At 46.8% G+C, this 23838-nt stretch overlaps 1 protein-coding gene and 1 long non-coding RNA gene across 5 annotated transcripts in view; one reads left to right on the forward strand and one right to left on the reverse strand.

Moving 5' to 3' along the window:
* The first annotated feature begins 69 nt into the window (after positions 1-69).
* LOC309516795 lies at positions 70-18287 on the forward strand. Of its 3 annotated transcripts, none has more exons than XR_014213044.1 (3): positions 70-898; positions 8364-8773; positions 18163-18287. It is a non-coding gene; the product is annotated as an uncharacterized lncRNA (long non-coding RNA). The 3 variants fall into 3 exon arrangements; XR_014213045.1 differs by having other exon boundaries at positions 18059-18170; XR_014213046.1 differs by lacking the exon at positions 18163-18287 and having other exon boundaries at positions 8364-10794.
* SLC4A1 (solute carrier family 4 member 1 (Diego blood group)) overlaps positions 12039-23838 on the reverse strand; it is a 43970-nt gene continuing 32170 nt past the window's right edge. For both annotated transcript variants that reach the window (XM_082195664.1, XM_082195663.1), the window contains 7 exons: positions 21782-21952; positions 19913-20002; positions 19537-19700; positions 18201-18454; positions 16131-16300; positions 14722-14895; positions 12039-13453 (listed from right to left, as the gene is read on the reverse strand). In XM_082195664.1, the coding sequence (XP_082051790.1) occupies positions 13373-13453; positions 14722-14895; positions 16131-16300; positions 18201-18454; positions 19537-19700; positions 19913-20002; positions 21782-21952 (1104 nt within the window). In that variant the 3' untranslated portion in view covers positions 12039-13372. The remainder of the gene's footprint in view (positions 13454-14721; positions 14896-16130; positions 16301-18200; positions 18455-19536; positions 19701-19912; positions 20003-21781; positions 21953-23838) is intronic.

Here is a 23838-nt window from a genome sequence, read left to right on the forward strand (position 1 = left end):
AGGGGAAAACCTTGCATTTGCCACAAATCCTCTTCGCTTGGCGCTTGTAAAACGATCACAAATCACACGCACTCGATTTTAATTCCTCCTGCGACCTCCCCTTTCTTTCCTCCCCCACCTTCAAACGATTGCATCAAGAGGGCGGGGAGGGGGGGACAGGGAAGCGATCCGAAATAAATTAAAAAATAAAAACTCGGAAGGAGCAGGAAATAGCTGCAGCGAAGGCACTAGATTATTTCTGAGAGCGGACATATTTTTGGCAACAAGCGGCTCCCCCCCCGAAAAGGTGCCAGTTTCCCTGCCTTGTAAACAACGGGGAAGGGAGGGGAGGAGGAGTTTGTGACTCCCTGTTGGGTATTATTGACACTAATCTCGGTGTTGTTTTCTAGCCGTTGCGTTGAAATGACACTCGTCTATAGATTTTTACAGTCAAATGCCAGGCTTCATATTTTTTTGTTCTCCCTCCCTCCCTCTCTTTCTCTATAATCTAATTTTTTCCAGCTCCACCTTTGTTGTTAAGGGCGTCATCTCCGGCTGCAGCCAATCACCTGCTTTCAGGGTTGCCTGTCAAATTAACGCCGATTCCAATACGCAAAAGCGACTTTTACAGACAGACCCGAATGCAATTAGGAGTTATGGGTTGGAGAGGCGGGGAAGGGGGCAGAGGGAGCTAATCAACGCGCCCGCCCTCGCCTCCCCCCCCAAGCAACCCGCGTTAAAAACGGGCCACCGCGGATGAGCGGCGCTCGTTTGTTCTCCGTGATGTTTTTCCAGTTGGAACCGGGAATAATTTCTCTGCTTCCCGGAATCTCTGGGATAGGGAGGCGTGTGCGTGACGTCTGCCTGTCTCTCATACAGAACATGGAAGTATGTTCTAATGAGGGGAACACATTAACAGGTAATTTATATTATAAGGATAAGTTTTGGAATTTAAAAGGCAAAGCAAAATGACAAACCCCCAAACCCATTTTGAATCACGAGACCCATCCATTTGGACCCTTCGCTGCCCACCCTGAATCGTACTGCGTTTTGCTTTTACTTCCTCCATTTTCCTTAGCTGTTGGGAATGAGCAAGTTTGTGGAGATTTGAGCATCTGTGCAGTAGCTTTTAAATATGTACCTGCACATTTACTGCAAACTAAATCCCAGTCAGTTCAAGGTAAACTTTATGCCAAGTAAGGGGACACAGAACTGTAGATTTGGCTGACCCTGACCCTGACCCCTTTGTACCTACTGTAAAAGGCTGACTGTTATGTAGTGTAGTTTCACCCTGGGCCAACAGGGGGATACTGTATATAGTTTCCACTCAGGTCTGTAGATAGTTTTCACTCAGGTCCGCGTCCGTTATTTTAGGCGGGAACTCTGAGCTGTTATGGTTACAATGTTGACAGCCGGCTGACTATAAATACAGGCCGGCTGAGCTGTTCGCTGTCAGTTTATTTCCAGCTTACCAGAATAAAAGAGCTACTTGAAGAAATCGCTGTGCCGGCTGCTATGTCAACCCACAACTTAACCCTGGCGACGAGGATGGGATGGATGGACATCAGAGCACAGCCAGATGCGGCCAGCCTCTGAACTGAGCTGAATCACAGAGCGAAATCACTGAGCGAAATCACTGGGCAGAACCAATTCAGAGCTGACTGTTCTGGCTGGAGCACTGTGTTCCATCCATCGCCCTTCACGCCGGCATCGGAATCATGGCTTCACTTGTGCCTCTACCGCCGTTTGCGCCAGCATCTGAATCATGGGACTCCTACCTCGCTCGGTTCGACTGCTACCTCCAAGCCAACGAGCTGACAGCAGTATCAAAGGATCGGAAGCGGGGCCTATTCCTCAGCCTCTGTGGGCCTGAGGTGTTTGAGACGGCCCGAGCATTGGTTGCGCCTGAAGCAGTCCAGGAAACACCATGGGACACGATCCAAGAGAAGCTCCGCAGCCACTACGCACCAAAGCTGTCCAAGATTGCTGCCCGCCATGCGTTCTACCACCGGAACCAGGCAGAGGGGGAGTCAATCAACAACTACACCACCGCCCTGCGACAGGCTGCAATGCACTGTGAGTTCCGAGACTTAGACAATGCCCTGATGGATCGAATCGTCTGCGGGGTCCGGGACATCCATCTGCAACGGCGTCTCCTAGCCAAGCCAGACCTCACGCTACAGAAAGCCATTGAGGAGGCTGTGGCCTCAGAAGCTGCTGAACGCTCCGCTCAGGAGATCCGCAAGTCCAGCAGCCCGCGTCTTGCTAGGGAGCCAGTTCCGGTGCATCATGAAGAGGCCAGCAGTGATGAGGCATCCTCCAGTGAAGACGATGATGTGCACCAGACAAAGCGGGAGCGCAGGAAGTTCCAACAGAACTCCAAGGGCCAACCGGAATGTGCTGGCTGCGGAGGCAACCATTCCCGTGCCAAGTGTCGATTCAGAGACGCCATCTGTAGGAAGTGTTCCAGAAGGGGCCACATCGCTAAGGTCTGCCGATCGGCTCCGTCTGACACCCCCCCTTCATCGACTCGCAAGTCCAAGTCTTCACTCCAGTCTGCCAAGGAAAGTTGTTTCGCTCTCACCAACTGCCGCTGCCCGTCTGGAACCACGATTGGCCAAACCGACTCGTCGACGCGACGCAAGCTGAACGTCACGGTGCTCATTGAAGGAGCTCCATGTGACATGGAGATCGACACCGGGTCTGCCCTGTCCATCGTGTCATGGAGCACCCTCAAAAGACTGGTACCCAGAGTGTCCAAAAGGCAACTCAACTCTCACCGCGTACACTTGAGAGACTACCAGGGAAACGACATTCCCGTGGTAGGCGTTGGCCGGTTCCGGATCGCCTTCAAGGATTTTTCGGGCCTGCTCCGGTTGGTGGTGGTCGAAGGTCAGCGGCCAAGCCTCCTAGGGCTAGACTGGTTTGATGCCCTCGGCCTGGAAATCACCGGCATCAACTGCATCTCTGACGCAGAGATTGAGGGTCTGGTCAAAGACTTTGCCGAGGTTTTTGACGGCACCTTGGGACAATATACAGGTACGCCCATCTCCTTTAGCCTTGATCCACAAGTCGCCCCCATCAAGCTAAAGCCACGCCGGGTTCCCTTTGCTCTCAAGGCTAAGGTGGACGAACAACTGGACAAACTGATCGCCCAAGGAGTTTTGGAGCCGGTTGACCACGCAAAGTGGGAAACCCCTATCGTCACGCCGGTCAAGCCAGATGGGTCGGTGAGAATCTGCGCTGACTACAAGTGCACGATTAACAAGGCACTTCAGCAGCACGCTTATCCGGTTCCTGTTGTCCACCACCTGCTGCATTCCCTGGGTGAGGGTAAGGTCTTCGCTAAGCTGGACCTTGCCCAAGCCTATCAACAACTGCCTGTCGATGATGCCACTGCTGAGGCCCAGACGATCGTCACCCACCGGGGGGCATTCCGTTGCCGCCGGTTGCAGTTCGGGGTGAGTGTGGCTCCTGGCATCTTCCAAAGACTTATGGAGCGTCTCCTGCAAGGGCTTCCGGGCGTGGTACCATATTTTGATGACGTCTTGGTGTCTGCAGACTCACACCAGCAGCTGTTCGAGCGCCTCCGTGCCGTGCTGACCAGGTTCCAGGAGGCCGGGCTCAAGGTAAAGAGGGAGAAGTGCCAGATTGCCGTTTCACAGGTAGAGTTCCTGGGCTATCTTATCGATGCCTCCGGCCTTCATCCAACCACATCCAAGATCCGCGCTATCCAGCAGGCCCCCACCCCAAAAAACAAAACGGAGTTGCAGGCATTCCTGGGGCTGCTGAACTTTTATAACATGTTCCTGCCCCACAAAGCCACAGTGGCTGAGCCTCTTCACCGACTCCTTAGCACTAAGACGCCTTGGGCCTGGGGTCATCGGGAGATGGCGGCCTTCAACGCGGTCAAGGCTCTCCTTTCTTCAGACAGTGTGCTGGTACAGTACAGTGAATCCAGGCCGCTGGTCCTTGCCTGCGACGCCTCACCTTTTGGCATCGCTGCTGTCCTTAGTCACCGTTTTCCAGATGGAAGAGAAGCACTGCTCGCCTACTTTTCCAGGACACTATCTCCGACGGAACGGAATTACAGCCAGCTCGACAAGGAGGCATTGGCACTTGTGGCTGGAGTGAAGAGGTTCCACGAATACCTCTATGGCAGGACTTTTGACCTCATCACTGACCACAAGCCACTCCTGGGCCTCCTCGCCGGTGATCGTCCAACTCCACCGGTCCTCTCACCACGCATGCTGCGATGGACTGTTTTCCTGGCTGCCTACCACTACCGGCTCATCCATCGCCCGGGGAAATCGATGGGCCATGCCGACGCCCTCAGCCGTTGCCCTCTTCCAGCATTTGTGGAAGACCCGGCTCCAGCTTCATTGCTCCTTCTGATTGAGGATCTTCCGACAGCGCCTGTATCGGCTGCCACTGTGGCCTCCGCGTCTGCCCAGGATCGCACCATCAGCCGGGTGCTCAACTGGGTGTGGAGGGGGTGGCCACAAGGGCCTTTTGCATCGGAGTTCCAGCCCTTCGCAACCAGACAACATGAACTCTCAGCTCATCGCGGCTGTCTGCTGTGGGGAGACCACGTCGTGATTCCCCAGGGACTCCGTCAGCACGTCCTGGAGGCTCTGCACGTTGGCCACCCGGGAATTGTCAAAATGAAGGCGTTGGCTCGGTGTTACGTCTGGTGGCCTAATATGGACGATGCCATCACTGCCTGGGTGTCCGCCTGCCAAGCGTGCCAAGAGTCGAGGCCTGCACCACCGGCAGCTAAGGGACACACCTGGGAGACGCCAAAGACACCCTGGTCGAGGGTGCACATCGATCTGGCTGGCCCCTTTCACGGCCGGACCTTTATGGTAGTGGTGGACGCCTATTCCAAATGGCTGGAGGTCGCCCTGATGCCCTCCACCACTACCGAAGCTGTCATCTGGGTGCTGCGAGGCCTGTTTGCAACGCATGGGTGTCCTGATGTCCTGGTCTCGGACAACGGACCGCAGTTCACGTCAGGCACGTTTGAGCGGTATCTTTTGGGACTGGGCATCCGCCATGCCCTAATGGCACCATTTCATCCATCCAGCAATGGGCAAGCGGAGAGAATGGTGCGCTCGGCAAAACAGGCACTGGCGCGCCTGGACCGGGGAGACTGGCATGAGCGGGTCGCCGAATACTTGTTCGTGCAACACATCACCCCTCATGCGGCCACAGGGAGGAGCCCTGCTGAACTGCTTATGGGCCGCCGCCTCAGGTCACCGCTCGACCGGCTACACCCAGACTTTGCCGTGGCTGAACCCCCAGGCTGTGCCAACGCACCACGGTCATTTGTCCCAGGAAACCAGGTCTTTGCCCGGAACTATGTGGGGGACATCCCTTGGGTGCTAGCCACAGTAGTGGGAGTCACTGGACCTCGCTCATACCAGGTGGCACTCGAAGACGGACGCTTGTGGCGACGGCACATAGACCAGCTTAGGCGCAGGGTTGGGAACTTGGACACTACCGAGGTGCCCCCAACTGCGCTTGCGGCTCCGGAAGAGACACGTACAGATGGCGAGGCCCCACCTACACCTCCCTCGCAAACTGCCAGCGTGGAGCCGAACCAAGCCGTTTCAGAACAGACTCAGACCACTCCACTTGTGGAGGCTCCACCCACAGCAGCGGATCCAGGGGAGTTGGTTCCAACGCCACCTAGGGTCGCACCACAGCCTCAGCGAGAACTGTGTGGCCCTCCGGACTTGGCTACCAGTCCCCGGCGGTCTGGCAGAGTTTCCAAGCGCCCAACTTATTTAAAGGACTATGTTGTTGGACAGGTATCACTGTTGGTCTAAGTAGGGGAAATGTAACCGATATGCTTTTGTGCCTAATTGAACCATTACGCGTAGTGCTGTATATAAGGAAACCATTACGATTGTAACTAACGCCTTATCTCGGTGGGGAGGGGTGTTATGTAGTGTAGTTTCACCCTGGGCCAACAGGGGGATATTGTATATAGTTTCCACTCAGGTCTGTAGATAGTTTTCACTCAGGTCCGCGTCCGTTATTTTAGGCGGGAACTCTGAGCTGTTATGGTTACAATGTTGACAGCCGGCTGACTATAAATACAGGCCGGCTGAGCTGTTCGCTGTCAGTTTATTTCCAGCTTACCAGAATAAAAGAGCTACTTGAAGAAATCGCTGTGCCGGCTGCTATGTCAACCCACAACTTAACACTGACAATGCAGTTTGCATATGTCTACTCAAGATGCGTGCTCCACTGAGTTCAATGGGGCTTACTCCCAGGTAAGTGTGGTAAATAATGTAATATATGTGTTGCAAACCGTTGTAACAAAGTATTTTTTGAGATAGCAACTTTTGTGCATGGATCAAGTTTTATAGAGGGCACTTATCATATTTATGATTAATTTGTATTCATGCTTTTAATGTTTTTGTTATGTTTTCTAATATATGTTTGGAAAAGCCCAACGTTATGGGAATACATACGTATTGATTGTCATGAGTGTGACAGTGAAGATAATAGAAAAGTAGAATTGTAGAGTTGAAAGGGGCCCCTAGCATCATCTAGTCCAACTCTCTTCAATGTGGGGCTGGAACCCATGAATTTGAGATTATGTCTCATGCTCTGCCCACTGGGAACTGAGCTATCCCAGCGGCATAAGATATTGCTCCCATCTCCCCCCTCTGCAGCAAATCATTTGGTTATCGTTGCTTCGAGAATATTCTGTTATGCTGCATTTTTGCCATTTTACGGAGAGCAGCTCATTTTTGCTTCTCGCTTAATTTGCTGCTAAACGTAAATTCTGTTGGGAGTGGGCTTGCTTCTTCTACCCTTGTCGCTTTACCACGTTGCAGATGAGAACACACAGGCTGCCACGTGGGCATCCCTATAGTACACTGTATAATACAGCATGGGTGAGGAAATGCTAGGCCGGGGACCAAATCTAGCCCTCAGGCCTCTTCTATAGGCCACCCCCCTCACCATCCTACTTCCTACCTTCCTTGAATGTTCTTGCCTGCCTGAAATGTGTCCGTAAGCTCTGATAATGCATCTTGGCAGATTGGGTGGGGAATTGAGAGGGGTGTGTCCTGCATGTTCATAGAAACTACCCTGGTGTACAAAGGTAAATTTCACATCTCTGGCTCCTCACACTTTGGCCTCTGGCTCCACCTACAGCTGCCACATGGCTCTGGGCCATTTTCTCAGACAGGAGCAGGTCCCCGAGTTTGAAAAAAGGTCTGCACCCCAACTGTAAAATAGACAATGATGGATTTTTCAACACTTTGTGTACATAGCAATAAACTTTCTGCTGCACTTATGTATGGTGAGGTTTGCTGAGTGCTTTCTATCACTACCACCCCTACTTCCATTGATGAGGCACTGCTCAGGGCCAGGGGCAACATGTATTTATTTATTTTATTAACCTGTTTTTACATATATAAGAAAACCTTTTTTAAAAAAAGTCCACATACAGGTAAACAAATACCTGTGTGGATGCTCATAATGGACCTCAGGTTTCCTGAATTTAGGGAAGGTGGGGAAGTACTAATTGAGGAGAGCTGACAGCAACACATACTGCAAATGCCGCCAGCTCGGGCAAGAGGAGGAGGAGGATGTGAGGGATTCGACTTACCCCTACAAATGAAGGGAACAATTAAGATCCTATGAGGGAACTTTTTTCTTTTAAAGGTGCTGCAATGGCTGCCCGAGAAAGGACCACACCTGCTGTGGCAAAAGGCTGTGGATTCTGGCATGTTCCCATTGTAACCAAATATAGCCAGGAAACACAGAAACTGTTGAAAGTGATGATGCAAGAATCCAAACTTACCAACTTCCAGCAACGTCATCTCACAAACTGCATCATCATCAAGCTTCACCCACTAGTGTAGATGGCAATTGAGAGTGCTCAGGTGTGGACGGAAGTGGAAACAGAAAAGTCTGGTCTGTGCAACTCGTGCACATTTAGCAAGCCGGTTTGTATGCAGCCCTTTTGATAGTTTGCTTCCTACTGGGGACTCACATGACTGAATGTTCTCCCATACATAAATGTTAACTTGCATGTGATGGACTTAAACGTCGGTGGAAAAGCAAAGTCAGAAACTGCCCTGCAGAATTTCTTTTATACGATGGAGCATTCAGTTCTTTGAGCCACGCATCCCTTGCAGTCTGACATGGTGCGGCGGCCTAGACCCAGGCTTACCACCTCAAAGAGGGTGGTAACTTCTGTGGGGCAGAAGTTGGAGAAGCTGTGAGCCTCCAAAGATTGTTAGATCACAACTTCCATCATTCCCAAGTCTAAGGCTGCCATTCTAGCCAGGGCACCACACACTCTTCACCTCCTCTTCCTTTCCTTTTTTCTTTTTTCTTTTTTCTTTTTCTTCCTTCAGCCCACCTGCACCACAACCTGTTTCCTTCAATGTACCTGCCACATCAAACTGGACTGCTTTGACTGACTTCAGCTTGCCTCTTCAACCTCAATGATTTTGGCTTAGTTTTCACACTGGTGGCCAAGCTGTGCCTAGACTGTATCCCTTCAGGCGGAAGATGAAGTTTGATATGATCAAATCTCCTATGTTTAAAAATACATAAATCCTTGCACCCAGATAACTAGCAATTCAGAAATAAGGACAGGTGATAACTCTTCCTCTCTTTTAATTTTCTGGGTGGACGAAATGCTTTTGTCAGTATCATCAGTCTCCAAGACACACTTCTTTAGTGAGTCGACCACAGAACCTCTGTTCACACAAGAGCTGCAATCCTCAACCCAAATCTCTCCACGGATGGCTGTGCATTCTAGGTATGCTTATTTTGTTTTGCACGGTGAATAAAGCAAAACCATATGTTAATTTTTTTAAAGCCCTCCTCTTTGTGTCCTAGGGTGCCTCCAGATTATCTATATTTTCTAGATGGATATAAAAGCATAAAGGAACTCTGTGCCTTTAAAGTGGATTAAAGCACTTTGTTGCCCCAGCACAACAAAATAAACTGTAAACAAACCTCTTTGTGGTTTGGAAAGGGACAGGGAAATTAATTGAAAAGTGGGGGGTGAACGAATGATTAGGGGGAAGACCTGTTAAATCACCCTGCAAGCAAATCGGGATGAATGCTCATTTACTTCTAATCACCTGTAAACCAATCAACAAATAATGAAGACCAGACATAGTTTAATTGCCACATAAGCTTTGTGCAAGCAAATCAGGATGGATGCCGAATAAATGTCTGCATAAAAGCTGTTCACCACACTTGTTCACCACCACGAGGTTGTAGAGTATATATTTGTTCAACTTTGGGACCCCCTCACCTGGAATCTGAAGTGGTAACATCCATAACACAGTTTTTTGTCACCAAAAAGTGAAAACTAGGCCTTAATCTCATCCCTTCAATCAGAGTCTAACTCCATAGTTGCTTCCAGGATTAAGCCCCCTGCCCACTCACCCCACAGCATAGGGGATCCCCAGCAACCTTAGTTGCCTCTCCCCTTGGATGCCAGTCCATCTGATTTGCTGAACTCATGACCAGGCTCATTGCTTTGGGGAATTGGCTGCAGCCCTGGCTGCTGGGTTAGCACTTCGCTTCCAAGCACACCACCCCGTAGCCCCCTAGGCCTTGTTGTTTGGCCGTAACAGAAAAAAACTACCGATCACATTAGAAAAGGCCTGTCCCTACAAAGACGTAAATCTTTCACCTTGAAGAGTGCTCACATGGACTTCAGTAACAATGATAATTGACCATATCCTGCCCCTTGACCCAGTGATTACCCAAAGACTGGTTTTGGGTTGAAAAGACAATGAACAAGTTGCTGTTTTTCTTAAAAAAAAGAAAGAAAAAGGTTTATTGCTTTTGTTAATTGTTGTTATAATCAAGAAAACAATTGTAATACAATTGGCTGAATCAATCATCTCTAAAGTCAATCGGAGAAAAATAACATAAAGGAAATGCAGCACACAATTGCATGCAAAGCGCAGGTGAAATCCTGCATTGTATATTTTTTTTAACCTAGCAAAGCAAAAAGCTATTAAAAATGAATTTTAATAAATTACAAAAGCTCATTATCACCAACTTAAAATGTGTACAACAACTAGAGATGCCAACTTTCTTCCTGAGAGGACTCCTGTGCCTTTAACACCTAGATTAAGTGGCAAATTTTTATTTTATTTTTTAAAAAATCAGCCAGTAAAGCTTGCCGTATCACTGCAATGCCAGGCTGGAAAAAATGGTCCATCTGTTGAGTTTCTGCCTGTCATGCAGCTGTTAAAGGCAAAGGAAACCTGCTAGACTACCCCCCCCTCCAAATGGCAACCCTAATTATAGCAGTGTGGCTTCAGGATACAATTACATAGCCCTTAGAGTTTATGTCTTTAATTAATGTAACGTGGAAATGTCGACCTTCAGCCGACACAAGCTGGTATGGTTAATTCTGTCAAGAAAGAGGGGTCTAGTCTCAAGATCCCCCTTCACACATGCACACACAGACACACAACATTAACTAATTAATCGGTCTGTTCAATTTACCATTTTGCTCAGATTAAAAGCTGGAATGTGTTTCTTGATTTGTTCCCCCTGAGGCTGCATAAATAAAAGACAGAAACTCCAACCAATGGTTCATCTAATTTTTTGCCTTCTCAACAGTAGCCAGTTGGCTGCTTCTGGGAAACTCACAAGGCATGCCACAAATTGCCCTCCCTTGTAGTTTGCCCTCATTATCTAGTGGTATGCTATTGGTATATTGCCTCCAAAGATGGAGGTTCTCCTGATTTGTCGTGTCGAACATCCACTGATTGTCCTTGAATCATCAAATCCTTTTAATAATAATAATAATAAATAAAAACAACATAACCAGAGCTAGCGTCCATCACTACAGCTTGTGGCAATTAGTTCCATAAATTGGTTATGCAATAGGAAGAAGAAATGCTACCGTTTGTTTCTCCTAATCCTATTGCTAATTGAATTCATGCTAACCAACCCTTAATTTGAGCCCAGGGTTCAGTCCTGGTTTATGCAAAATAGCTACGACGGGCAGAGTACTGCTGGGCATATTGCGACAGCTTTTTGCTTGCAGTGAATCACCACAGTAGCCCACGCATGCCTGGGATTTAGAAAAGTCAGGCTGCCCATTTTTTAAAAAAATTAAAATGTGGTACCAGATTTGTCTGGTCACTTTCTTTTGAGGAAGTAACCACTAAAAACACTATTTATGCTAGAACAGCTACTGCCAGCTCTGGATTCCTGTTTGTCACAACAAGTGAAGTTTTTTAATTATCCTAAATATATTGAGGGATAGCATGACATGATTCGTATATTCGAGGGGAGATGATGGGGTTGTGCATCAGACCAGTGCAAAAGGGTCTGGATCATTTCAACAGACAGGTGTAGCACTTGTTAGCCGCGTGAGGTAGAATCAGGAGGAGGAAGCTACTTGCCTGAGAGCTTATCGTTAGCTATTTGACTTGGTGGTGGTGGAGGCAGCATGTAGGAGCCAGATGAAGGTCAGTGAGGACATATACCTTGATTTAAGGCTGCTGGCTGTTTGAAGAGAAACAGCACCTAGCACACAGCTTTTAGGAGGAGAGTGGAGGATAGGGAACCCCATAAAGCAATGCATGAGATTAGCCATAAATCATTAAGCAGAGCTGCTATTGGCACATTCATGCACCACTCAGACAGGTGCATATGAGAGTGATTGTAGCTATATGTGTATACTGTGGAAAAAAATAAAATATGTACTCTGCAATAAGAATATATTCTGCAAATTTTAAATCTTGTTTGCAGGCATCTGCTCAGCTATGCTTCCCTGATACAGGTTTTCATATATTTTGGTATGTGTTACCGTGCAAGGCAGGGGAGGCAAAAGAGAAAGACAGGACCTGCTGGAAGAGATTTGCAAGCATTCCCTGTATCATGAGGACTAGAATTCCTTTAAAAATTAAAAAAGTTAAAGAGTCCCGGGACTCCTGCCTGCAGAGGACAACAGATTCTGCACTTTCAACACACGCCCAGCCCTGGTTATCGTTCTCCATTAAGACAAGCTTATTTTTTGTAGCTAATTCATACTAAAGAGAGCATTTCTCTTAAAGTGGCCTTAATAAGGACATAAAAAGAGCTCTGCTGCCTGATCCAACCAAAAGCCTACGTGGTCCAGCATCCTGTTCTCACAGTGGCAAGCCAAGATGCCTGTAGGAAGCCCACAGCTAGACTCTCCTGCTATGGTGACTAATATTCAGAGGCACCAGCCTCTACTCCTGGTTGCCACCACGAGCCCTTGATAGCTTTTTCTTCCATGAAGAAGTAATATGCTCTTACTTAACGGCAATGGATGCAAGCAAGGCAGAGCGGCACTAGGCAGAGACATTTCTTCTAGATGATGCCTTCCAGACTTTTTAGCACCATAGTTTTAGTCCAAGTGGGGCAGGCTAGGGGGGAATTGCAAAAAAGAGTTAAATCTGGGGGGCAGCTTTCCCTTGAACCTGGTTTTTTTTTTTGGGGGGGGGACTTCCCTACTGTGCCAGGACATATGGTAACTGATTTTGTTAACCCAACAGCCTTCTCGCTCAAGGAGCAGTCTTGATCCTTCTCCGCAACTGGGTGGTTTTGCCATTCCTCCATATCACGTTTCTAATCTGAGGTGATGGTTGTTGCTTCTTTCCTTTGCCAGGATGTTGACTTTCTTCGCTGTTGTTTTTGTTCTGTGCCTTATTTGTGTGCTCAGAGTTTTCTGACCTAGCATCTCCCAGGTCCGAGAAAGAACATGTCACTTCTTCCCAGCTTCATTTGTGCATCTTGGTCCGTTCTGACATTAGCTGTTTGACCCGTCTTGAGGATATAAATTGGATTTTCAGCATTTCTTTCCAAAACTTCATATCGATGTCAGTGGCAGAAGTACTTCCTGCCTTGGGAAGGCCGTGGGTGGGGCTTTCTGCACACAACGGATAATGCCTTACACACATGCATACACACTTGTGTGGAAACACACACACACACACACACACACAGCAGTGGGTTGACAGGTAATATAAAAAGTGGAGTCCATGGATGCCCTTCCCATCTCCTCACAATTCTTGCATAGCTTTGATTCCCCCTCGCCCCCAAATACCTTCTGGGGGGAAAATATATATATTTTCTAAATCTTTGTTAACATTTCACTACAGAACTACAGTGGCTGGTTGAAAAATATCTAAAGCATATGCTAGCTATTTAAATCCTAAAGAATCCATGTTTTGTCAAACATGTTATTTACATCTATGGGGTAATTACCAGTATGCCACTTTTGTATACTGATAAACATACATAAGGGGAAAACGTTCTCCAGATTCTGGTTTTGTTTGGGGTTTTTTGCCTGGTGTTTTGGTGGAGGGCTCTAGATTCCTTATCTGTCATAAGGATGCAGCACACTGTGTGCTCAAAGAGGCATCTGGACTTCATCATAAACATCCCGGCCTTCTGTCTCATCAAAATCCACTTCAGCATCATCAGCATCCAACTAGAAGGAAATTTGAGGAGAGATATACTGTTAGAGGTGGTCCAGCAAACAGAGCACTATTCTTGGATCTGAGAAACGTATGTCTTTCGCCTGTCAAGGATGGCTAGGTGGCCTTTGACAGTCATTACACATGAAGCTGTGTTATATATCCAAACAGGCCATTGGTCCAACTAGCCCAATACTGTCTGCTCTGACTGGCAAAGACTCTCCAAGGCCCCAGACAACGACTCCCTTTCCCTGCTGTGCTATCAAGACACAAGACATGTTCTCTTCCACATCTTGTGGTAGAGGATTCCATGGTTTAACTACGTGCTGTGTAGAGAAGTACGGTACTTCCTTTTGGATCTCCTGTATCTCAAACCCTTCCATCTCCTAGCTGTGCCATGCAGAGGAAGATCAATAGTAATGGACAAGCTATTAGGGACAGGTGGCCTGCCATTAAAAGGTAAAGGCAAAGGACTCCTGACAGTTAAGTGCAGTCGCGAACGACTTTGGAGTTGCGGCGCTCATCTCGCTTTACTGGCCTAGGGAGCCGACATTTGTCCCTGGACAGTTTTTCCGGGTCATGTGGCCAGCATAACTAAGCCACTTCTGGTGAAACCAGAGCAGTGCACGGAAACGCCGTTTACCTTCCTGCCGGAGTGGTACCTATTTATCCCCCCCTTCCCTCCCCGTCGCGGAGATTTGAACCACCAACCTTCCGATCGGCAAGAGTGGTTTAGACCACAGCGCCACCCGCAAATCTTCAATTTGAGGAACGCCAGTAGCATGTCTAAAGCACTCCACAGTTCCTTGGGACATGGTTTGAAAACCACCTCATAAAGCAGAAATGGAGAACTTCCAGGCTTCCAAGACCTTTAGCCAGCATGGCCAGTGACTGGAAATGATGGGAGTTGGAGTCTCAGCACATCTTGAAAGCCATAGGTTCCCCCTCCCTGGCATGGACAACACCCATAGCATATATGTAAAGCAGATGGCTTCTCCTAAAGGATGCTTGGAACTGTAGGTTGTTAACAGTGCTGGCAGTGGTAGCTTTGCAAGGGGTAAACTACAGTTCCCAGGATCCTTTGGGGGAACAGCGTGCTTTAAATATATGGTGTGGATGTGACCTAATGGGGAAATCCAGGTTTTATAAACAAACATTTCCCACAGGGACCACTCTTAAAAATCCCAAGCTGTTCCCCTCCTTCTTCCTATTTAGGCCACACAGAGACCTGAATCTAAACCTCCTGTTGCTCGACGAGCAGGAGGAGCCAAACGATACTTACATACTTGAGTTCAACATTGCTGAAGAAACATGGCAGCAGGTAGCGTCTCACAGGCACTGTCAGGATGAGGAGAAAAGGCAAGGCGAGGGAGGCTGGGGTGGATTTCACTGCCCACAGCAAGACCAGGCACAAAATCTGGGTGAAGGTGAAGAGGTGCATCCGCAAAGGCTTTACCTTTAAAGGAAGAAGACCCAAGAAACAGTCAGAGGTGTCAGCAGTCTACCTGTCTCCCGTCTGACAACCAAGGTCTGTAGACAGATAGATAGCATGGTTCTCAGCCGACAGCTCTGTTGGTAGAGCATGAAACCCTCATGGGTCTGAGCCCCACATTTCTCCATTGCAGGAGGTTGAATGATCCTCATGGTCCCTTCCAGCTCCATGATTCTACGATTCATAAAGCCCAGTTAAACCACTGAAAGTTCAGAAGCAATCCTCCTTTCAAAATAAAATGGCCAAGTCATACCATTCAGTATGCCTCAACCTTTCTCTGTGTGTGCATCTTCCTATGAAGCTGCCAAGCACCGATTGAGGCCATTGAAACCGCCTAGCCTGTGATGGTTCACCCTGATTGGCCATGGACCTCCAAGGCCTCAGCACTGCTACCTAAGGCCTCTTTAGCTGAAGAGACTGAACCTGGAAGTTTCTGTTTGTGAGGCACATGCTGTACCCCTGAGCTACAGCCCCACCTGGGGCTATTTCAGTGCGTTTCTCTTTGCAACGAAGTTCTAAACTGGGATGGTGGGCCTTAATGTTACTTGGAGGCCATCGTCTGCCTCTTCTCACCAGGAAACCTTCCTTCCCCCTTCTCCTGTATCACTGGGCAGCCATGTTGTCAGATGCACTTTTGTGCTTCATTATGACTCCCATGTCTTCTGGTTCGGTTTGAAGGCACAGAAAACAGACTCCAGAACTAAGCCATGGTGAATCCCGTATTGATCCAAGCCTCCAGCTGGAGTTAAGCTGAAATCAGGCCCCTAAGAACTCTACGATTCTTAAAATTTTAGGTTCAAGATCAGAGAATAGAATGGTCAATTGGGAAGGGGGGGGGGAGAGAACTAAAGAGGCTGCAGCTTTTCTGGAAACTATATTTTCTGCCACAAAAGTACTTCGCTCCCTCTCTTATCCCACAAGTGACTCATTTGACAAAGCAAATATACTTTCTACATGCTCAGAGGCATCCTGAATATTTTTCAAGTTTCAGCTAGAGCCCTGACATTAACACACAGGGCCAGGTTCTACAACTGATCACCAGGTCTACTGAAGCCTTTTAGATATATCCATGACTATCAGGGACCCCATATGATTGTTTCAAACAGTAGGGTTCCTAGCCTGCGGGGATTTATCTGTTTCGTCCACCACAGCTCTCCCTGAACCTCCAAGCATTACTTTTTCTGATCCCCTGGGCTTACTTTTCTAACGTAAGGCACATCCGGGTAGTATTTGGGCGGCTTCAGCATGAGAAGGATTCGGTCGTAAAGCTGGATCCCATTTAGGGATGTCACCCCCATGTACAGGAAGATGCCGAAGAGCACGGAAAGTGGAATGAGCTTCAGGATGGGCTCCATGAAGATGGAAAGGCCTGCAGGCGGGTAAAAAGCAATGGCACATGTTACTTAGGATGGCACGTCTTCAGCTGGAAGGTGACACCAATGAAGCTCTCCTCCCCAAATGGAAGGCACACAAACAACAATCACCACCCAGCAAGCCAACTGTCCATCTGGCTCTCTGTTCTGTCTACCAAGAGTTACAAGTTAAGATACGACACCAGAACTTGATGGCGATAATTAATCCCCTGTTCATTATTTCCCCGGCATCTGGTTTTCAAGATGTCACCAAGCATGGGGGTTGCACCACTTCTTATCAGGGCTAGTAGACCTAGTAGCCACCTCGATGGCTTTATCCAGTTCTTCTCAAAATAAACTTACTCCAGAGACTATCAGAACATGGCAATGAGATCCACGGGTGAATTAAGGATTTGTGAGAACAGGTATTTCCTCAAGGGCATTCATAAATCTGCTACCTATCAAGTCCAGCAGATTATTCATACTAGTTTGAAACTGAACCCATAATTTCCCCTCTTTCATCCAGCCCTTCCACGCCTCTTTCATCCAAAGCTGGACAGTGCCAAGGGAAGAAACTGGGGGTGGGGATGCTTTCCCAGTGTCTGCCCCATTCATATATAACCACAGGGTAAACCTGTGGCCCTCCAAATGTTCTTGGACTCCAAGGCCTATCAGCTCAAGCTGATATGTCCAATAGTTGGGAAACATGGGAGATGCAGTCCAACAACACATGCAGGGTCACAGGGTTCCCACGACTGATGTATAAAGCGAGTGATAAAAGTTTTTGGTGAAAAGCGAGAGCTGGCTTGAGAGAAAAGTGCCTAAGTGGAAGCAAAGGAGTGCAGGGCAGTAAGGTGAGGGATGTTCAGCTCTTCCCGTCTCTCTGCGCTCCTTTCGATGGGAAAATTAGACACCTTGCCACACCCTGCTTTATGAGAGAACAGGGAAGAAATAGGAGCAAACATGCCTGCCCAAAGCTATACGGCAGCTTAGGGCCATATCAGGATCACTTGGCAACTGCGTTGGTAACCTTGAGACTGGATAACTGCAACACACTCAGTGTGGAGCTGCCGTTGGGCCTGGTCCAGAAGCTCCAGGCAGAATGTAGCAGTGACACTGTTGATGGGAACAGGCACCTGAGAGGAACTTCTGCTGCCCATATACTACTGGGCCAGATTCAAGGTGTTGAAATACAAAGCCCTGAACAACTTGGCTCCAGGAAAACCTAAGGAACCCCTGAGCTCTTTACATCCTAGCCCAATCACTGAGATCCACCAGAGGAGCACTGTTACTTATCCCTTGCATTTCAGACACCTGACAGGTGGTCGACCAGAAATCAGGCTTTTAGTGTCACCAATCCCATGTTAATGGAACACTCTTCCAGCAGAGATTTGGGAAGCATCCTCATTTTTTTACTCTCAGGCATCTTTTGAAGACCTTTTTATGCGGATAGGCCTTTGCAGCTGTTTAAATTTTTGTTAGCCACTCACCTTTTTTTACGTTAAAATTATTATTTATTAAATTGATATGCCACCCTTCATCTGAAGAGCACAATACTAAAAACCCAATAGTATTACAACACTAACAGCAGCAATATATAATTGTGTATCAGAGAGGTGCCTTCAGTATTGCCTAGTTGGTGTCTGCTCTTTCAACAGACCTCATAAAATATTTATCAGTAAACCTTTTTTGTCATTTATGAATTAGTTTTTATTAAAGATATTCTTATGTTAGCCACTCACCGTAATAATTATCTGTATTTTTATTTTTTTTAGATCGTATTCTACATTTCAACATTGTACACCTCCCTGATATTTCATGAGATGGCAGTATAAAAATACTTATTTTGTAAGTAAATAGTATCTACTTTGATCCCTAGACACCCCCAAAATTGGAATCTGTATCAGAAGAACTCACCTACAAGAATGGCCACCAGCAAGCCGGTGATCCTTTGCTCCTTGACTTCCTGGACATGGGCCTTCTCCCCTGGGACTGTAGTCTTGGACATCACCGTCAGGGCATTCGCATGTGTGACAGTCCTCACTGTGGTGGCACTGAGCCAAGGTGCGCCGAAAAGGGGTGCAATACCCCCCAAGCCAACAATCAGAAGCAGGTCTAGATGGAAACCTGAACCCTTCACCAGCTTCCTTTCAGGTTTGCTCACAATCAGCCTGAAGAAGAAGAAGAAGAAGGGGGCAGGGAGGAAATGAAGAAGAAAGTGGGTTGCGGGCAGCTAAATCCTACACAGAGAGTAGAACCACGGAAATTAATAGTTTACCCATGCCCATTATTTCTAATGGGTCAACTCGGGGTATGACTAGCATTGGACACAACCTAATATTTATTTGACATGATTCTATGACAGATTGGACATCCCAACAACCGTGATATAACTAAGCATTGCTACCAGGTGACAACTCAAAGTGGCATCTGCGTACAGGGACATTGATAGGGGGCTGGCTCAAATGTCCTAAGCTTTGGGTCTTTTATGCCAGTGAGACTTGTATTTGCCCAGAGGCACATACAACAGCTGGGTGGAGAGGGGAAGGAAGTACATGCGTGTGTGAGAGAGTGATCCTGTTTTCTTTTTAACATGCCCATAAGAAGCATTTATTGCCAAAGCAATTCAGGTGGGATGGAGGTGTCCAATTCACATATAAGTATACTGGGTGTAGAAAATCACGCTGGCATGCCATAGCTCAGAGTAAGCCCTCACAGCAGGAGACAAAGCTTGTTTTTCTTCTCTTGAGTTACATTTGCAGCTATGCTTATAAATTAGCATATGCAAATGTTATTCAAATCTGTATTGGTGTCTGCTCTTTCAACAAACCTAATAAAATATTTATCAATAAACCTTTTTGTTGTTTATGAGTTCGTTTTTATTAAAGAGACAGCTTTCCAGGTCATGTGGCCAGCAAGACTAAACTGCTTCTGGCACAACGGAACACCGTGATGGAAGCCAGAGTGCACAGAAACGCCGTTTATCTTCCCACTGCAGCGGTACCTATTTATCTACTTGCACTGGCGTGCTTTCGAACTGCTAGGTTGGCAGGAGCTGGGACAGAGCAACGGGAGCTCACCCTGTCGTGGGGATTCAAACCGCTGACCTGATTGGCAAGCCCAAGAGGCTCCAGTGGTTTAGACCACAGCACCACCCGTATCCCAAGTACCTAGCAACACCCTCACTGCAGTAGATACAAAACTTGACCCTTGTGGCTGCTTTTCTTTCCTATACACTCTCCAAATTCCTTACGTGGTGATCTGTGACTCCAAGAAGATGAGGATGAAGACCAAGAGGGCTGGCACAACGGAAGCGAGCGCCATCCACCAGGGAAACTCCCCATTTTCTCCAAGTGGATGAACAAACCAGCTCCTTGCTGGATGGGTGGTATCAAGGCCTTTGGGGACTTTCAGTTTCTGTGAGGAAACAAGCAAAATGAATACGGATGAACTCTAGTTCTGTTGGCCCCCAGTGCAGGAAGCGCCACATTATTTTATGCTGACAACCCCAGACAGGAAAGTGAGTCAGTGCTCATTTTTTCTGCTCGGAAAGGATATCAAAAACTGGAATCCACTGGACTTAGACAGAAGGAAGGAGAGGGTGCTACTGATAGTGACCAGCTACTCACCTGACTATAGGTGGTTTCAATAAAGTAGTCTACCAATGCCATGAGGAAGATGGCAATAGGGACACCAAAGTCACCAATCACACGGCGGATCTGTCAAAAAATAAGAAGTAAGAAAGAACCACATTAATTCAGCAATATAGGGCTGGAGGTGAGAGGTGAATAAGACCAGCTGTATCTTTGGAAATGAGATAGAACAGAGGTTCTCAGCTACCAGGGCAGGCATCCACACTGACCCTGGAGACAAAGGAAATATAACTAATTCAGTTTTAAAAGTTTTGATCTGATTATGAGAAATATGACCTTCCCCTTCAAACATGCGAACAGTGTGGAACTTAAAAAAAAAGGGGTAATACTGCCAGAGACTGTTTTTGTTGGGTGATTTACAGACCTCAATGTTGATAAGGGAATGTTTAGACTCAGCTTAAAAGGGGGACAAACTAAGAAACTGCACCAGCAACCCTTTAGTCATATATTGTGACTGATACACTGGGCTGTGCATATTCTGCAGTCAAAACAATTTCATACCACCGCTGCACCAAATTCTGCAAGTCATGTTAGACTGTTCTGTCAGCATGCTTTTTATTTTGGTGCTTTTTATGTTCTGTAATGTGTTTTGATGTTATATACGGCCCTGGGATCATTTGATTAAAGGGCAGTATATAAATTGAATTCATCCTCACCATCATCATTTTGCATTTTAAGCACATTTGCTTACATTGGTAAAATTTATGCTACTTCTTTGGTAGGCTACAGCACAATGTTACGCATTTTTAACTGGAAGTTAAATCCCACTGGGTTCCGTGGGGGAATTAACCCCATGTAAGTGTGCATAGTATTGTAGCCTTAGTCACTGGAATGAAAGGGCTGTGGAGGCAACCCTGTCTGTTGCCTTGAAATCCTGCTTTTTCTCCTTTTTGTCTTCTGTGAAGTTATTGCCCATACACTTTTGCATGTGCCTTTACAGCATCAGAACTTGGTTTTTACCAAAACAGGTTTTTAAGATGTTGAATTCTATGCCTAGTATAGGCCTTCTGGTGGTGAGGCAAGAAGTGAGGTCAACAGGGAACCAGGTAGAGAGCCTTCTTGTTAGTGATGCCCACCCTGTCGAACGCCCTCCATCAGATGTCAAGGAGATAAGTAACTATACAACCGTTAGAAGGCATCTGAAGGCAACCCTGGTTAGGGAAGTTTTTAATGTTTTATTATGTTTTTATATATGCTGGAAGCCCCCCCTGAGTGGCTGGGGGCAACCCAGTCAGATGGGTGGGGTACAAATAATAAAATGGTGATGATGGTGATGATTAAAGAAAACTTAGTTGATGAGGCGATTAATGGATTGAACATGCATCAACTTCCTTATGCAAAAAAAGTATATATTGGTTTTAGATGATGCACACATCTATTGCAGCAAGTATATTAGAGAAGAGGCTTTCCTTCTTATCTCTAATATCAGAAGCAATGCTTCTTAAAAGATAGCACCTGCCATATCTGGTTTTTAGAACTACTTGTGATAAAAATAACAACAAAAAATGTAAAATCTGCTTTCCAATCGGCACGTTATAAATTGATTATTCTAATTGATGAAACATTGCAGCTCTGTTTATTACTTTTTAATGCTTCAGGTACAATGTGGTAGGAATGCTAAGGAAGCCCCATTTATTCTAAACCAATTTGCTGACCAAAATACTTCTCCCAGTGTCTTGTTGCTTCAGTTTGAAGTCTGCCCTTTGCTATTTAAATCCAGTTGTAGGTTGGCCATTATACAGAGACAGAACAAACTTGTTAGTGCAGGCACAGACTTAAGCCGCTCCCTTCCAAAATCCCCAAACATGCCAAAGTCCTACTTCACTCATGCAATGTAGGATTTACCTTGCCAGGAAAGAAACTGCTGTTCTTGAACTGGCGCAAGAAAAAGGCGATGAAAAACGTTCCTGCCATGAGGATAAGGGCAAGCAGGGCTGTGTTGGGTACAGGATAGTCTGGATCCTCATTTACAACGGTGACGTTATAGTTTTTCTGCAGAGGGAATTTCTCAAAAATCTGTAAGAGGGAAGATGTGTTAGAATGTGGAATGGGTAGGACAGTGGGAAGGACTTGAGACACCATACAACACAGCCAGCCAAAATTAGCACACGTGCCCACACCGCCACCCAAATCATGTTGTTGTTACATGCAACAAAATAATTCCTACCCTTTCTCCCGCAGCACACAAGTAACTCTTAGACCTGGTCTACGTATGAAGCAGAGGGAGGTGAAAGAGTTGACTGCACCATTTTAGAATACAGGCAGTGGGGTACCATTTTGAATCCCCATCGTGTAAAAGAAAGAAAGAAGTGTCCCTCCACCTTCAGTCTGAAATCATATCACGAATTCTGCTACCTCAGATCTCTAGCCCTTCGCTCCGCTGCAAACATAGATCAGGCCTAGTTTATGTTGTGAACTGCCCTGTGATCTTTGGATGAAGGGAGGCATACAAATTTAGTCAATAAAATAAGTAACAAAAATATATTGTGCAGACCACAATGCTAACAGGGACTCAAGGTTGAAACCTCTGCCCCTGTTCTTAGGCCCTTGCCCGGCATTTCTGCTGCTTATCCTTCAAACATCTGTCTCCGAAAGGCTCGTCTCCTATGCACTTAGTCCACCCAGTCTAATTTCTAAACATTTGCTAGAGCTCCATTTCATTCTTCCTACATGTTTTCAATCTCTCCTTTCTTGCTTTTGCTCTTCAGTTTCTATGGAAACCATGTCATGACAGCCTCGCTTCCTGTGGCCAAATTGTTACCAGGGAGGGGCAGAGGGAGAGGAGGGGCTAGAGGATTTCAGAAGGTGGAGACTGTACAAGGTGTCACCGCCGTCATAAAATGTAGCTATGCATGGTCAAAGATTTGGGGGCAGTGGAGAGGGAGGGAAACGGTGTAACAAGCTGAGACAAAAGGACATCTCTCAGTAGCAGAAATGCAGTAATACACAGGGAACATCAATTGAGATTAACAGAGCACATATTAATGCATGTGGGAGATACACTGTTCGCTTATGGACTTAGTGGGTGGCTTTGGATAAAGTCTTGTGCCTCCCTGTCTTGGTTTTTCCATCTGTAAAATGGGGATAAAAGTGGCAGGGCTGATTGCCACAGGGAACAAACACGCAAATGACTGCATATTTGCAATAAAAAAACCTTTGCAACTTTGGTTGAAAAAAAGCTTGTGGGGATAAGATCTGAGAACCTCAAAGCCCTGTCTCTTGCTCACCTGATGAACCAAAACAATGGGATGGAGAACACTGAGAAAGATGCTTGAGATGCAAATGACTAACATGAAACACAGCTGCTGTTTTTCACATATTGCCTCCAAGACAACGGTTAATTAAAGAAGCAGCATGACACCATCAAGCTCTGAAATGGAGTGTGGCAGGCAGAAACCGAGCAAGCTGCGAGAGTTTTAATGAACAATAACTGGATTAATATCTTGGTTTCTGTTATATAGTTTTTAGTCTGACATCCATCTTGGAACCACTCCCAAAGGCCATAGGCATGCTCAGTTCCAAATTTTTCCTCAAGAAACACTTTTGGCCACTAGGTGGCAGCTTCGTAAACATATCTTTCATTCTTACACACATACCGTGTGTCTTTAACAAAACATTGTAAGGAAGATGCTGTGTGTTCCTTGTAACATACGGTTTGGGCCTGAGCTTCCCTGTGCTCCTTTGGGAGGAAGTAGTTTCCTCAGTCACAGAGCTAAAACTCCAAGCTCTGGACCATACAATTTACAGTTTCGAGGATTTTTTTGAGGGCAGTCTTGTGCTTTAACTGTATGGTGTGGTCTGCCTGAAGACAACATGAAAAGTCTGAAGACGGGTCATTTTTCATGCTCAGAACTCGAGACCAAGAGCCCAGCCACACTTCCATTTGCCCTGTGATTTCTGGT

Source organism: Podarcis vaucheri (genome assembly GCF_965113315.1).
Source record: "Podarcis vaucheri genome assembly, chromosome: 13".
In the NCBI taxonomy this organism is placed as follows: Eukaryota; Metazoa; Chordata; class Lepidosauria; order Squamata; family Lacertidae; genus Podarcis; species Podarcis vaucheri.